At 42.8% G+C, this 15,616-nt stretch overlaps 1 protein-coding gene across 2 annotated transcripts in view; it reads left to right on the forward strand.

Moving 5' to 3' along the window:
- Positions 1 to 15,616, forward strand: part of Gga (ADP-ribosylation factor-binding protein Gga) — an 89,106-nt gene extending 73,490 nt beyond the window's left edge. For both annotated transcript variants that reach the window (XM_050176910.2, XM_050176911.2), the window contains exons 14-16: positions 2,025 to 2,188; positions 2,607 to 2,717; positions 9,425 to 15,616. In XM_050176910.2, the coding sequence (XP_050032867.1) occupies positions 2,025 to 2,188; positions 2,607 to 2,717; positions 9,425 to 9,535 (386 nt within the window). In that variant the 3' untranslated portion in view covers positions 9,536 to 15,616. The remainder of the gene's footprint in view (positions 1 to 2,024; positions 2,189 to 2,606; positions 2,718 to 9,424) is intronic.

The following is a 15,616-nucleotide window of genomic DNA, read 5'->3' on the forward strand; positions in this document are numbered from 1 at the left end:
GCATGTCCCTTCCAAAATGTGTTGCAACTAATCCCCTAGGGCAGGGCGCATGCTCTGTCGCACCCTGAGAAAGGTGGATTGGATCTTATCGCACTTGGACTTTATACGGAACAAGATGCGGCTTCACTTGGCAATCACTCATGTCGCTCCGTGCATGATTTGAGAAATGTGTCTGCCAGCAGCCGCTTGTAATTCATTCATTTGAGGATCTGCATCCGCGGAAGTTTCCATTTATTCTTTCAACATTCCTTTCCTGTGGAAGCAAAATTTCGTTATATTGAAATCACATACAAGCACACTTCACTATATTGTGGTTCTAATTATGTGGTGTTCTATGGACAAGAGGTTATGAAGAGTTAAATACTTCATTATATCGAAAATTTTCTTAATTGAAGTACAGTAATAACTCATTAACTTGAAATAGTAAAAACCGGGAAAAATTTCAAGATAAGCGGATTTTTTAGATAAGCAACGTTGCAGAAATTGCTGTGAGAAATCAAGTTCTTTCCAAAAAAATCACTACTTACCAGCTTTTCTACAGCAGCTTGTAATATTGGTTTTCGTAAAGGTTTGAAAGGTTTCGTTGCACTGGCATTTTATTTAGCATACAAAAACTTCATAAGGTTGGTCTGATTTACGGTCGCACTTGGGCCTAGGAAGGTGTCCTCCAGCTGCTTGACACATCGCATCAGCCGATCTTCCCCGCCATTGCACTCAACCTTATTTCGTAGCAAGCTTAGCAAACTCCTCGTTTCGGCAGATGTTGGCACCTTTTGAGGTGGTTTGTTGTCGTCGCCATCGTCTTCGCTGTCCCCTCCATTTGTGGCCATTTCAACGATTTCGGCGTCCGTAAGTTCTGTCACCGGCACATCCTGCTCGCATGGCGTGTACTCGTGAAAGGTCACGTCTCTTTTGGTGGAACCGTTATGGGTAAGCTTGATCACCTCTTGGCAGAGTTCCCCACAATCTGTGAATTCATCTCTCTCCGCCTCCGGAAACTAGTGCCACAAGTAAATTTCCCATGTGCAAAGCGGTTGGCGATAGCCGCTGCACGAACTTGCTGCCAAGCGCTGCAGAGAGATGTACTGCTCCCAACGAGTAAATTTCCTTAATTCCAATTCAACACTTCCTTAACTAGAGCTACCTTCCTTTCTAGCGTTAGCAACTTGTACTGCATTAGTGGCGCCATGCTCACCGCACTCACGCTAAGCTGCCGCTCCTCACAGCCAATGATAAATCCGTGCCGCTTGCGTTGCATACATTAAATGGAAATCACACCTCTGAGAGAAAATATGCTGTGCACAAAATGAATGAGACAAACTGCGCCAAGCGTGCTGTCACAGGGCCTGCCTCTGCGCATGTCTCCTCCGTCACATGGCGTGCTACAGGGTTGCTTGATAAGGGTGATATGGCGGTAGGCTCCAACTTCACGTTCAGTGAAAGCACTGGCTTTGTGGTAGGTGTGGCTAAAGGAGAAAAAAAATCAAATTACTTTAGGTGCGGCAGCATTGTGCAAATCTTGTGAAACGGTCCAGCGGCGGATTTTCGTTCCACTCTCAGTCAAGATTTCGAGATATCCGCAGTTTGGCCCGAAAATACTTCGAGATAAAGGGCAACAAATGCATGCGACATATAGGAAATGGTTTGGTGCCATGGAAAATTTAGACTTAGCCAATTTTTCGAGATGTGCGAGTTCGAGTTACTGAGGTATTACTATATATTGAGGTTTAACCGTATTACAGCATCTCTCTTAGCTTGTATGTTGCTTGGGGATGTTAAACCTTCCTACAGCCAAACTTTGATATAACAAACATGTAACATTTTTGGATACAATGACGTAAATATTGATTATTTCTAGCCACTATCAGCGTGTAGCAAATATATGCCTGTGATTAATTTCGGATATAACAAAAGCACTTTCGTGTCAGGTTTGACTTCATTGTAATGTGGTTCAACTGCATCTTATTTGGTGTGCAGTTGATGCAAACTTCTGGAAATAATCTCTTTCGGCATGGTGGATGCAGGCTCACAAGCGCCACTGAACCTCCATGAGCAGAATGGGGTGCGCGCGGTGGTACACATCGCACGAAACCGCCCCCAGGAGCACGTGTCCGTGCTTGTCGTGTCCATCACAAGTCAGAGCAGCCTGCCTGTCCGCCGGATTGCCTTTCAGGCAGCTGTGCCCAAGGTGAACATGCAGCTAAGGCATTCTAGCCACATTGTTGAAGACTCTCTAAAGTGAGCTTGCAGAGTTTCCAATGGTTTAGAAAGTATTTGCGTGGGTATACTTCCATATGGGTACGTTGATCAACAGTTGCAGTTGTGTTATTACGGATCTGTTTTAATCTTATCAGAAGTTTGCTCAATAGAGACAAGCAAAAATGAGGGTATTATCCTCTCCACAAGTGTATTGGATGCTTGGCATGAATCTCAAGCTGCTCAGCTTTTAATGAGACGTTAGGTGTAACCCATGAACTGTCTCAAAATTTTTAAAAGGTCTTAAGTTAAAGGAGGTGTACCGTGATCTTAGCTAAGTGAATGGTGTCTGCATTCTTCCTAAACTTCACTTCTCACTGCTTGTGTCGTCATTCATGCGTCTCATGCAGACGATGAGGATCAAGGTGCAGTCACCCTCAGCCACTGAGCTACCACCTCACAACCCCATCCTGCCAGCTGCTGCCATCACCCAAGTCATGCTAATTGCCAACCCCGCCAAAGTGAGTCGGTCATTATACTTTTCAACCTGCAGGAGCTCCAGTTCTTTGCTACCAAAGTGGACCAGGCTAGCCGGACTGGCATGACTGCAATCAAGTTTTGTCATAAGAAAGTAGCATCCCAAATGAACTTATCTTTGCTATAGACGATATTCACTATAAGTGTACTTGCTGATATTGCTGGAAAAAAAATTTAAATTTGTGCCACGGGGTCATTAGCGTGATGCCTCTGATGGGGCATCAAAGATTCTCCTATCGATTTAGATAGCCTGTTGGTGTTTTGAAGGGGCATCACGGGGCATGGAAGCAAAAAAAAGCTAAATTACAAGCATGATTTGCAGCATTGTTAACACGCAACTAGTTATCGATTTGGTCTCACGGTATTGGTATGTTGGCTCGGTGGCTATGTGCTGGCGAAGCCACTGGCCAAAATAAGCGCACTTCTCCAGGATGTGCCTTTTCTAGCAGCTCTTGTCGAGCATTTGACATTGCTTCCAGAATTTTTAGTTGCGAGCATGCAAATACAGTCAAACCGTGATATAACAAACCTCGATTTAACGAAATTATTAATGCAACAATTTTCATTTCCAAACATTGGTTCCATTGAAAACCGTAAATTCTTTTTTTCACGATTTAATGAAGTAATTTAGTGACACGGTTTTGGTATGGTGAAGTTGTTGGCCATTTCAAGCATGTACTTGGAACCTGTATGGCAGGTAAATCTAGTAAAAAAACTATAAAAATGTCTGCTGAAGAAAATGTTATTTGCAATCGTCCTTCCATATTAAAAGTTTGAGCATTGAAAAGGCCATTGAAGCGTGCATGCCGGGATGCAGTATGCAGGAAACACCGCTGCGTCATTTGTTGCGTAACAACTTGCGGAGGACCTAGAGGGGTTCGTGTGTGTGTGAGGGATGCGTCGCAAAAGATACATGCCCATCCACCCTCTTCTGCAACTGCGTGCATCTCCTCCAGTGTGTCTACCAACTGGGAAAACCGGGAATTCTCAGGGATTTTGAATAGTCTGGAAATAGTCAGGGAAAAGTCAGGGAATTTGTTGGTTGAGTCGGGGAAAATTAGCTGTAATTTTATTGAAAGGGAACGAAAGTTGCACTCATGCTGACTCGAATAACAGAGAGAAATTGTAACGAATAGTCTTTGACGCCATATCGTCGGCTGGAGGAGTTGCCAGTGTACAGTCAGCAACCAACTTTCTGGACGCTCGATTTTTGGGACATGCCCAATAATTCAGACGGCTTCGGGCATCCCCACATGCCCCATAGAATGAACGCTTAAGAACGTATGAAATTTTGGATGCAAGAACCCTTCGGCCGTCCGATATTCCGGACTTTTTGCCGTGACTGCAGGTCCAAAACAGTATTAATCAAAGCCACCACCGCCGCCATTTTGATTATCTCACCACCTCGAACTGGCGCTCGTAGTCATAGTCACCATCGCGGCAACGCTAGGCCTAACTACTTCGGCGTTAGCTCCTGTTATCAATGTTAGCAACGTGCTGTTAGCAGTGGCACTGACTCGGCCTTTGTAATCCTTGCCAATGGCTTCGAAGCTCGGAAAGCAAGACGCATTAAATTGTGCTGGATTTTTGAAAGTAAGCTTCACCTGAATACAGAAATGTTATGCGGTGAAGCGAACGCGAAGTATTGCGGTGAAGGTTAACAAGTGTGGTAAGGGCAATTGTTACGGGACCCACAATGTATTAATTATACACGCGTGCACCCGCCATCTCCTGTCCCAGTGCGAGCACCGATAAGTGTACTGGCAGGCCTTCAGAGCTTTTTCGGATGTGCCTGTGGCGATTTGAGCCTTTAAGGGCAGTAAAAGACATGCATTCATAGCAGCTGCAGAACACCTGACCAAGGCGGTGGTCAGACCTGTAACGCAGCAGAGGGTGCTAAGAATCTCTGGACCTGGACAGGCCGCCGATGGAAACTGAACCTTGCAACACGTAACACCCGAACTCTATCTAGTGAAGCTAGCTTAGCAGGACTCTTTGAAGAACTATCAGGCATTGTTTGGGATATCATCGTCCTTAGTGAGGTTAGAAGAACTGGCAAGGCTTGTACAGTGCTGTCTAACAGCCACATCCCTGCTATAGAGGACTCCCAAATAAGAAGCAATACGGGGTAAGATTCCTAATCCATAAGGACATAGCGGGCAATATTGACAAATTCTGCAGCATTAATGAGAGGGTAGAAGTGGTCATAATAAATCCTAATAAGGGGTATAGATTAACGGTAGTACAAGCCTAAGCTCCAACATCCACTCACGATGGTGATAAAGTAGATAAGTTTTATGAAGATGTTGAATTAGCCATGAGAAAAGTGCAAACTCAGTATACTGTAGTCATGAGCAACTTCAGAGCAAAAGTGGGAAAAAAGCAGGCTGGTGAACAAATAATTGGCAACTACGGCGTCGATTCTAGGAACATAGAGGATAGATGCTGGTAAAATTTGCAGGAAAGAATAAGCTGCGAATAATAAACAGCTTCTTCAGAAAGCATAGCAACAGAAAGTGGACCTGGAAAAGCCATAATGGTGAACAAGAAATGAAATAGATTTCATAGTTACTGCTGGTCCCAGCATAGTGCAGGGTGTAGAAGTGTTAGATAGGGTAAAGTGCAGTGATCATAGGTTAGTGAAGTCTAGGATTCACCTCAATTTGAAGAGAGAAAGAGTAAAATTGGTCAGGAATGAACAGGCTGGCCCGTTTGCAGACCAATTTAGGCTGGTACTTGCAAACAAATACGCATCCTTAGAACAGAGAGATGAAGATGACGTAAAGGTAATGAATGAAACCGTAACTAGGCTGGCTTCAGAAGTAGCAATTGAAGTTGGAGGTAAGGCACCAAGTCAAACAGTAGGTAAGCTCTCCTAAGTAACAAAGGACCTAATAAAGAGACAACAAAAAATAAAGGTGTCCAACTCAACATATCAGATAAAATTCGTGGAACTGTCAAAACTGATCAACAAGGAGAAAATAAGGGATATCCAAAATTATAATGTGACAAAGACTAAGGAAGCAGTAAAAAATGGACACAGCATGATATCAGTGAGAAGGAAACTTGGTGTAGGACAAACCAAGATGTATGCACTGAAAGGTAAACAGGGCAATATCATCAGCAATCTCGAAGATATAGTAAAAGTAGCAGAAGAATTCTATACTGGCCTGTACAGTACCTAGAGCAGCTATGATACCTCCATTTTAAGTAGTAATTACCAGGTCACAGAGGCTCCTTCTATAACAAGCAATGAAGTTAGAAGGGGACATGAAATGGGGAAAAACAACAGGAGAAGATGGAATAACAGTAAATTTAATCAAAGATGGAGGAGACCAAATGCTTGAAAAACTTGTGGCCCTTTATACGAAATGTCTCACGACTTCAAGGGTCCCAAAGAACTTGAAGAATGCCAACATTATACTAATCCATAAAAAAGGGAGACGTTAAAGAATTGAAAAATTATGTGCCCATTGACTTACTTCCAGTGTTATATAAAATATTCACCAAGATAATTACCAATAGAATGAGGGCAACACTGGACTTCAGTCAACCAAGGGAACTGGCTGGCTTCAGGAAGGGATACTCCACAGTGGATCACACCTATGTCATCAATTAGGTAACCAAGAAATCCGCAGAGTATAATCAGTCTCTCTACATGACTTTCATAGATTACGAAAAGGCATTTAATTCAGTAGAGATACCGGCAGTCATAGAGGCTTTACGTAGCACATAGCATTCCTGTTCAATCATTCCCTTCCACCATTGGCCATTCGCTGTCAAATGTCTCACCTATGCCTGTTTCACAAGTACGTCTATAGCAATAAAATAGCCTCATTACATCTTCATGTCACACAGGCTACATAATCGCCTCAGCTTCACGTGCGTCTTTGGTAACACGAATGCTTTTAATATATCCGCACTTCCACAAGCCATCCGCGTGTGGAATTATCTTCCTGATGATATCGCCTCTGATAACCTGAATACATTTCATCACAAGCTTGAGGTGACAGACAGACAGACAGACAGACAGACAGACAGACAGACAGACAGACAGACAGACAAAGAACTTTAATTACAAGGTCCTGAGAAGCTTGAGGTGAATTTTTTTATAATAGCGCTGTATCATGGATTAGTTGTTTAGGTTCATAATTTGTTTATTTTGTGACGTGTTGCATTTTCTTCTTCACTTGCGCTCAAACATTCTTTTAGTGCCTATTCCGCAAATGTTTTTTGTTGTGTTGCATTTTTTTTGTTCTCTTGCATTGGAACCTTGTTTTGTATTTTGCAATTTACATTGTTGTGTTATGTTCTGATGTTCACTTGCTTAGTAACCCTGCTCCTTACTATTTTGCTTGTACTTTCATTGTAATAACTAAGCCTCCCTTACTCAATGCCCTTTCGGCCTGTAAGGTATTATAAATAAATAAATAAATAATTAAGTAGTACAGGGCACTTGGGTAAATGTCTGGGAAAATATCTACAGAGATTCCACAGCTACCTTAATCCTCCACAAGTAGGAAAATACCTATAAAGAAAGGGGTCAGGCAAGGAGACACAATCTCTCCAATGCTATTCACTGCATGCTTGGAAGAAGTATTCAAGCTATTAAACTGGGAAGGCTTAGGAGTGAGGATCAACAGCGAATGTCTCGGCATCCTTCGGTTTGCAGATGGCATAGTCCTGTTCAGCAACACTGGGGATGAGTTACGACAAATGATTAAGGACGTTAGCAGAGAAAGTGTAAGAGTGGGGTTGAAAATCAGTATGCAGAAGACAAAGATTATGATCAGTAGCCTGACAAGAAAACAAAAGTTCAGGGTTGCCAGTCTGCCTCCAGAGTCTGTGCAGGAGTACATTTACCTAGGTCAGCTACTCACAGGGGACCCTGATCATGAGAAGGAAATTTACAGAAGAATAAAATTGGGTTGGAGCGCATACAGCAGACATTGTCAGATCCTGACTGGAAGCTTACGATTATCATTGAAAAGAAAGAGGTACAATCAGTGCATTCTATCAGTGCTAACATATGGGGCAGAAACTTGAAGACTGACAAAGAAGCTCGAGAATAAGGACTGTGCAAAGGGCGATCGAATGAAGGATGTTAGGCGTAACGCTAAGAGACCGGAAGAGAGCGGTGTGGAACAGAGAGTAAAGGGATAGCTGATATTCTAATTGACATTAAGAGAAAAAAATGGAGCTGGGCAGGTCGTGTAATGCGTAGGTTTAGATAACCGGTGGATCATTAGGGTTACAGAATGGGTGCGAAGAGAAGAAAAGTGCAGTAGAGGATGGCAGAAGACTAGGTGGGATGATGAAATTAAGAAATTTGCAGGTGCTAGTTGGAATTGGTTGGCACAGGGCAGGGGTAATTGGAGATTGCAGGGAGAGGCCTTCGTCCTGCAGTGGGCATAAAATAAGCTGATGATGACGGCGACGATGATGATGGTGATGATGATGTGCCAGTGGCATGTAGCATTACTCCACGCTACAAAGTCCCATTCTTGAGCAGTGGGCACATGCCATCTCATACTCATTTCAACTGTGTGAGCAGCAGAGGATGGGTTCCATGAAGCAAATACAATCTTCTTTCATTAATTTGAACTTGACGGGAATGACGAAATTGGTCGGATTATTCAGCGGGTCGAGTTGAACAAGATGCAGAAAAAATGCCAGAACACACCGCCTATTAATTTGGCAGTAATTGCTTTGCGTCTAACATCCTTCGAATCAAATGTGCACCCACTTCGTATGTGTCCAAAGTAGAGAACTTACGTGGAAATCACATTAAAGCTCCTAAACAAAGTAGAAATATAATGCACACCTGACTTTTTAGCAAGAGAAATGAAGGGTCTAACATGTGCTTGCAATGGTGGCCAGTTTCCTAAAATTTACATTGCCACACTTTTCTTTTTTTTTGTCAGCTTTGCCACAGTACATTTGTGATACGTTGTAAAGCATACAAACGCCGCAAAGGAGGTTTTGATTTCATACCCGATTGGCACTGCAAAAGCAATATTGGCCCAATTTTCTTGAAGAAAAAAAAGTGCGCATTAGAGTCGGGTAAATACTATAATCAGACATCGTAAGCTATAGTTATTGCTTGAGAATCTTCCTGGGCATGCCATAAAATAGGTACTTTCTATAGAAGATGGCATGTGTTCAGTGCATTCACTGCCCCTAAGCTCAGTCGAAACAGTGCTGCGACTAAAGAAGTCACTGTTGAAGTCACTATTGAAGTCACCATAGGGGTCAGGTATGTGCGTGCTGACTGGTCAAATTTGAATTATCCAGCAAAGGCCAATTTATTGACTGTAATAAAGAAAGTTTGGGCCCATAGAAATTCATGGGCACTGGCTGGTACTTTTGGTAGGGATTCGAATTAATGAAAAAACCGAGTTAGCGATAGTTGAATTAATGGAAGTCTACTGTACTTGCTGATGCAGCTTTTGTTTTTCTTTGCAAGGCAAGAAAGATATGAAAGATATGGTAATTTTATTATATATTTATAATATGCAACCCACGATTATATATGCAGGGCAAGATGCTATTGGTAACCAAACATCAGTCAGCTTAGAGCTTAAAGGTCATTCAGATGTCACAGCAAATGGATGCTAGGCAGCGCAGCTTTCTCTTCACAAGTGTTGCCCTGTTTCACTGTAACAAGGCACTCCCTGGTCTCTCTGCTCAGGACAAGGTACGCCTGAAATACAAGCTGAGCTACACAATTGAGGAAGAAAGCCACACAGATTCCGGAGAAGTGGACTGCCCCGTGGACACAGCTGTTGCTGCCACCTCATGATGATGACAGCTGCTCGACATAAGACCTGAGGACGCCACCACTGCTGCTGGTTGACGACGATACCATTGCTGTAACACAAACACACACCTGCATCTGCTGTGCTTCCACTTCAGCAGCCTTTACAAGTGCCATCACATGGTCCCACCTACACCAATTTTGCAGTGCTTCTTCTAACTTCTTGCGTGCCATCTATCCAAAAAGCTTTTTTAATGCCTGCACCTGGCCTTTCATTTTAAACCAATCGATGGTGGCTCCCTCTTGCCTTCATGTCATCTGCTCTAGGTTGTGGTGTCAGCTGGGTGTCGTCTGCCGTTTCTCTTTGATGCATATGGAAATCTGACAAAATGCTATGCTCCCTGTGGCTTGATCCTTGTCTCATGTTGTCTGCAAATTGCAGCACCTGTCATGAAGCTGGTGTGATTCGGAGCCATCAAATACAGTAGATTTCTCTTGTAACTGTTGAAGAGAACAAGGATGGCGGGTTGGAGCTTATGACTACAAGGGGAAACAACAATGCCACACTTCAGGCACAGAAAGTGTGTGATCATCTCTGAGAACAGATGGTTGAGCAGACGACGCTTGGATTTGCTGTGTTGCAGGTGGGCATACCAGGCTCTGAAGTAGCCTAGCTGCAGAAGCCATTTTCAATATCTGTTGGCATCTTGGCAATGGTAGTAATTGCCTGTGCATGTTAGGGGACGGGTGGTTGGGACAGTTGCTCATCAGCGCCACGTTTTCCTTTCCTCTTCTTTTATTTTTTGTATGTCCTCCTGGTGCACAGGTGTTCTCAAAAAACACCACATAATGCGCATGCAGTATACTTAAAGGCGTGACTGTGTTCTGATTCGCTGGATGGTGTCATTGTTTTTTGGTGAGTGCAGTCTGTGCACGAGCTTGATACATGTAAGATTTTGCTTAGGGAAACCTTGATTACCTTGTGAATTGAGTGCATTTGGGCTAGCACCAGCAGGATGTGATGCATGCCAAACTGGGGTAAAGAAAGGAATTGATAATTAGCAGTCTAGCTGTGTTGCTTTAAAGTCTATCATATTAGGAGAGTTGCACTGATTTGACAAGCCTGTATTGAAAGCCTGTACCAAAACGTAATAGGGCTGTTGTTTTCGCTTGCTCTTAGGAAGCTTTGTTTTTTTCAACCTCAAGGCTGGCCTTACATGCTGGCAAGGTTTTCGTGTTATGCGGTTCTGACTTCTTGCCTCGACATATTTGTCCACAGTATGCTGTCGTAACAAGTGTGGTCTGTTGTTTCAGTGCCTTGAATCGTGTGTACTCAAGGAGCTTTTAACCAAGATGACCAACATTTTTGTTGTAGGATCAACTGTAATGATTAACAAGCTATTTATAGGCAGGTCTGCGTAAATGCATTTCCCGCTTGCATGCTTCACATGAGAAATTCAGCATGGTTTTCTTTTTAAACAAAAGGAAAGAAGAAATTACTGATGTTTTAAGTAGACACAGTTCCTTTTATTGTTGGGCAGAAAATTAAACACATGGGATTGCATCATAATGTGACTGCTGCATAGGTTTAGAGATTTTGATCACACACTAAAAGCTTTTATTCAAACGTCAAGAAAGTTTGATGTTAATTTGTTAGTGTGGGAGAGATTGAAGTATTGCAAATAGGAACTTTCCACTTTCGAAGTACTGTGAACAAGCTTTAATTTAGGCCTAACTTAAAAGTTAGGCCTAAACCTAAGCCTAACTTATTTGGAAGAGTTATTTATTTACCCACATGCAACACGTGTTGCCTTCTTTGAAAAAGTGGAGAAGGCTGTATGTGCGTTAAGATCAAATGCTGAACAGAAACCATTTGAGCACAGTTAGTTTTCTTCCTCACTGCAAAAACAGTGAATGCATTATAAAAGAGGAAAGAAAGGTGCATGTCAGAATTGGGCGAATGCTGTTTATAATGTGCACTGTTTGTGAGAGTATATAAAATTACAATGTAACAGTGTTTTTCACTGTTCTCTACAAGAGTCATATCTGTATATGTGGCGGTTGGTGTGTAAAAGGAGCCCTCTGAGCTGAGGTAGCATGTTTAGAAAAACGTGTGCAAACCTGTCACATATCTTACAAGGGCAGAGAAGGTAGCTATGAGTGTACGTTGTGTCCACTAAACTGTGCTCTGGGGCCTTTTTCACATGTTGCATAATTGTATCTGTGAAGGAGGGCGATAAAGACGACACACATTGGAGTAGCGGACCGCCAGCGCACTTACACAGCCTACAGCTGACATTGCAAAATCGAATGAACTATCGGATGCCTTTAACGCGATCCTCGAGGTTACTGTCGAGTGCTGCTCAGTCAGCCAGTGATGTTTTTTTTTTTCTTATTTGTTTGTGGTGGTCAGAAAACTGCTTTGTGAAAGTGAGTAGATTCATGAACACCAGATTCATGACAGAGCAGCAACATTGTCATGAGAGCAAGTTCAGCAACCCCAATGTGAGCTTGTAGAAGGCTGCTTGAGTTTTTTTATCTGTAGTGCAGACTTAAAGTGGCGGTTCCACTGAAGTAGCTCCCATCTATTTTACCAACATACAGTCTTGCGCAAGGCTTCTTGTATTCTGATGGGCTGACATTGCCAGCAGCTCTGGCTTGACTGTTTTATTCTGTTTAAAGGCCAACTGCAACAAGGTTTTGGACCAGATAAAAAACCTGGCTTCAATTTGAAATGAGAGTGGTTATGTGACCAAAAAGCTTGCAAAAGTAGACATTTTTTATACCAAAACTGGAAAAAAAAATTCCATTGCCACTCACCAGGACTAATATATGACCCGAAACATCCAGAACCAGCACAGCTCCTGGGCATGAACTCTGAGATTATGTGGCGCATGTGGCATGCTGAAACATTTCAGATAAGAAAATTATACCATTACCAGTCGTGCAGATTTGCCAAGATTGCTTCAATAGTATATCAGTATTACCCACACATTGCCCAATTAGCCGGAGTGAGATTTCGTTGCACTTGGCCTTTATAAAGGAATGGAGGAAACCCTGTAGTCTAGAGAGAGATTTCGTGTGTTTCCTAGTGTTGGGTGGCAGTTTCTTCGAAATCAGCCAATAACAATGCTAAGCCAACGATGACTCATGCTAAGAACTCCAATAGCCACTTGCTATGTCTTTATCAGTTTTGGAAACTCGATGGTCACAATTAGAACTTAGTTGCAGGGCTGCGACATGGATCAATTCTTAATCCCATATTCCAGAATGTCCCTCCACTCAACGCTTCACCTCCTCGACTCAGGAAAGTGGATGGCAGCGCTGCCCTGCAACTGAAGTGGTTGCTGCATGTCAGTGACACCCCACAGCGATCCCCGAGGAAAAAAAAAAATTGTGCCCAGATGCTCTCAGCATCTACTGAAAATGCACCTTCAACTCCACAAGCTACTCCTCGTCATGGGAATCATTGAGGAGTGCAGTTGAAGCTGAGCGCTTGCTTCAACCAAAGGGCAGCGCTGCGCTGCGCTCAGTGGAGTCAAAGAAGCGCTTCGCATCAGGGCTTGTTTCAGAACACAGTGCCCGCAGTTGAGTGGAGCCACTGCTGAGGATGAAACAAAAAGTAATTACGCAGACAGAAAGCTGTAGTTAAAATGGACTTGCCAAACTTCAATTCGTATTTGCGTCTGGTGAACAGAGCATTCCTGGAAGTGCACAACATGCATTTGTTAAACACGAGTGCAATTTAGGGGCCCTACAGTCTAATTTCACTGTACACGTTAGGCAGCTGACAGATGTCCCCTTGGGCTTCCTCACAGATGTCAAACGTTTGCCTAAAGATCAGCATTCAAGAGAAGCCTGGTGTCATGTGTTGTGAGTTCAAGGTCGTTTGCACGTTTAGCAAAGAACATCCTAGAAGTGGCAACTTGGAATTGGCAGTAGGTTAATGGTATCATGGTTGCATTATCCTTGTAGTAGGAGGCATTCAGTTCCAGGATGATTGCATTGCCTTTCAGTGCGGCATTTGTTGCAGCTGTATTTGTGCAGCTTTTAATATTGAACTAGGGGCTGTGCATTTAATGTACTAAGCACTGCATTGTCCTGGCGGTGCCTTTAATTTTTTTTTTGTGCTCACATTATGCATTGTGCAAAACAGCTCTAAAGAAAGAGGTAGGTTGAGAAAGAACTGGCAAGATCAAGCTTGTAATTTATTTCTGGGCCATCTCTTTTTAACGTTGCTTTGCATCACAATTTTATAAAATGAACTGGCTCACCTGTCAATGTTATCATTTACTGTGCTTGTTGAATTAGTGAGAGTGCCTGCATGTCTAGTTTATGTCCAGGAAAAGGAATATGCATTCCAAGTCGCTAAGACATAGGGTGCTTTGAGTTTAGTGGTTTAACTCTGTGACTTCCTCTCTGCAAGCACAGTAAAGTTGCTGTTGGGATTTTGGGAAGTTTTTGCAAAGATAGTTTCTACAACTGACATGGTATGTTGTGAATGCTTGCAGATGATGAGGCTCCTTTTTTGTTTTTGTGCAAATTGAGAAATTGTGCAAAAGGAATGTCATCGTTTTTTGTCGATAGAACATGTACTGTTTTGCCTATACCTCTTGGGCTGTACGAAGGACAATGAGAAGACCTTGTTGAGGGTAACAGAATTAGGTGCCGCGCATAGGCATGCACATTCATCGCAGAACATTAATCGTAACTTCTCGACCATTCTTGGATGAGGGCCTATGCTCGTGGCCACCAGCAGTGTAAGGAGGACAGAATCCTCTCAGAATTTTATTTTGTGCTTCCAGTATTTATTTGCAGTACTTGTCTCCTTGTGTTTAGTGTAGGTGTTGGAAGAAGCAATAGAAAGTGCCAGAGAATTTGTTTTTGTCTTTGAATATGCATTTTCTTTTGCTATAGACTTTGGCAGGCATCTTAGGATGGTATCTGCACAGCTTGTGAGAGATCAATAGTGAAACACTTCATTGAAATTTAGACTTTGCTGCTGGAAAAGTAATTCAAGTTAAATTGCTCCAAGTGCCTACGACTAGACATGTTGACACAAACGTGTGCGTGCTGACAGCATAGCATACACGTTCCTCTCGAGCTACATCATGACATTGCACCGAGTATTAATTTTGCACTAGAAGTATTGTCAATACTGCATGCCGGCTCGCGTATTCTTTACCGTGCAACACAAAACATACAAGCCACCTGCACCACATTGCCCCAAAAGTTTTTTTTTTTTTTTGGTTCTCTGAACAGGAATGTTTGGAGGCTAAGTGGGACTGTACTCTGGCACAAGGAGTGAAGAGGTGAAACTAGACCATGATCATTGTCACCTTTCAAAAAAGGTTTCATCGACAAGACATTAAGCCACAAAGCTCTTAGAAAAGTAGCTTCTTTTTATTAATGACAGATTGTCTTAATGACAGAAGAACTTGTATGGTTTGGTAATCCAGCAGAACGGAGCTTATATATTGTTCTCAGTGGCCACTGCTGAATGCGTGCTTTCTTCAAGACGAGTGCTGCTGTTGAATCATGTGAGAACACTATCACAAAAAGGAAAGGCACTCCTCTGTCTAGATCAGGTGGTAATAGCGCTTCACACGTGTGAGGTACTGACATAAGTGCCCTGTAACTGATGCTAGCCTATGTGGCTGGCTTTAGGTTGTAGAACAGATGAAATGGAATGTTAATGTTGCATGGTTAGCTACTGCTGTGACATCGTAGAAGGCCTGTACTTCTTCAGGTCCGCGCACATGTCTGGACGGGCAAACATGCAGTTTGCTTTGGCACACTGCAGTTAGTGCAGTGGGAGGAAGGAAGCATTCCATACCACTGGGATAGGGGACACATCAAACTTTGAGCTAGTCATGTCTCCGTTGAGGGGAAACTACTACTACCTAGGGTATTGCAATTGAAAAGAATGGATGCCTCTTTTTCTTGTCTATGTGAGTGTTCTTGTCAGTCTGTGTGTGTATGTCTGCTACTATATTTTTCTTGCTGCTCCCTCAACTTACACTCCAGTCGCGTATATTATATTTTTCTCCTCTCCTCCCTTGTAAAATACACTCCCTGCTTCTCTCTCACCTGTTTGTTGAAAAGAATAAACGGTTTATAAGCACA

The sequence above is a fragment of the Dermacentor andersoni genome, chromosome 8 (assembly GCF_023375885.2).
Source record: "Dermacentor andersoni chromosome 8, qqDerAnde1_hic_scaffold, whole genome shotgun sequence".
Taxonomy (NCBI): domain Eukaryota; kingdom Metazoa; phylum Arthropoda; class Arachnida; order Ixodida; family Ixodidae; genus Dermacentor; species Dermacentor andersoni.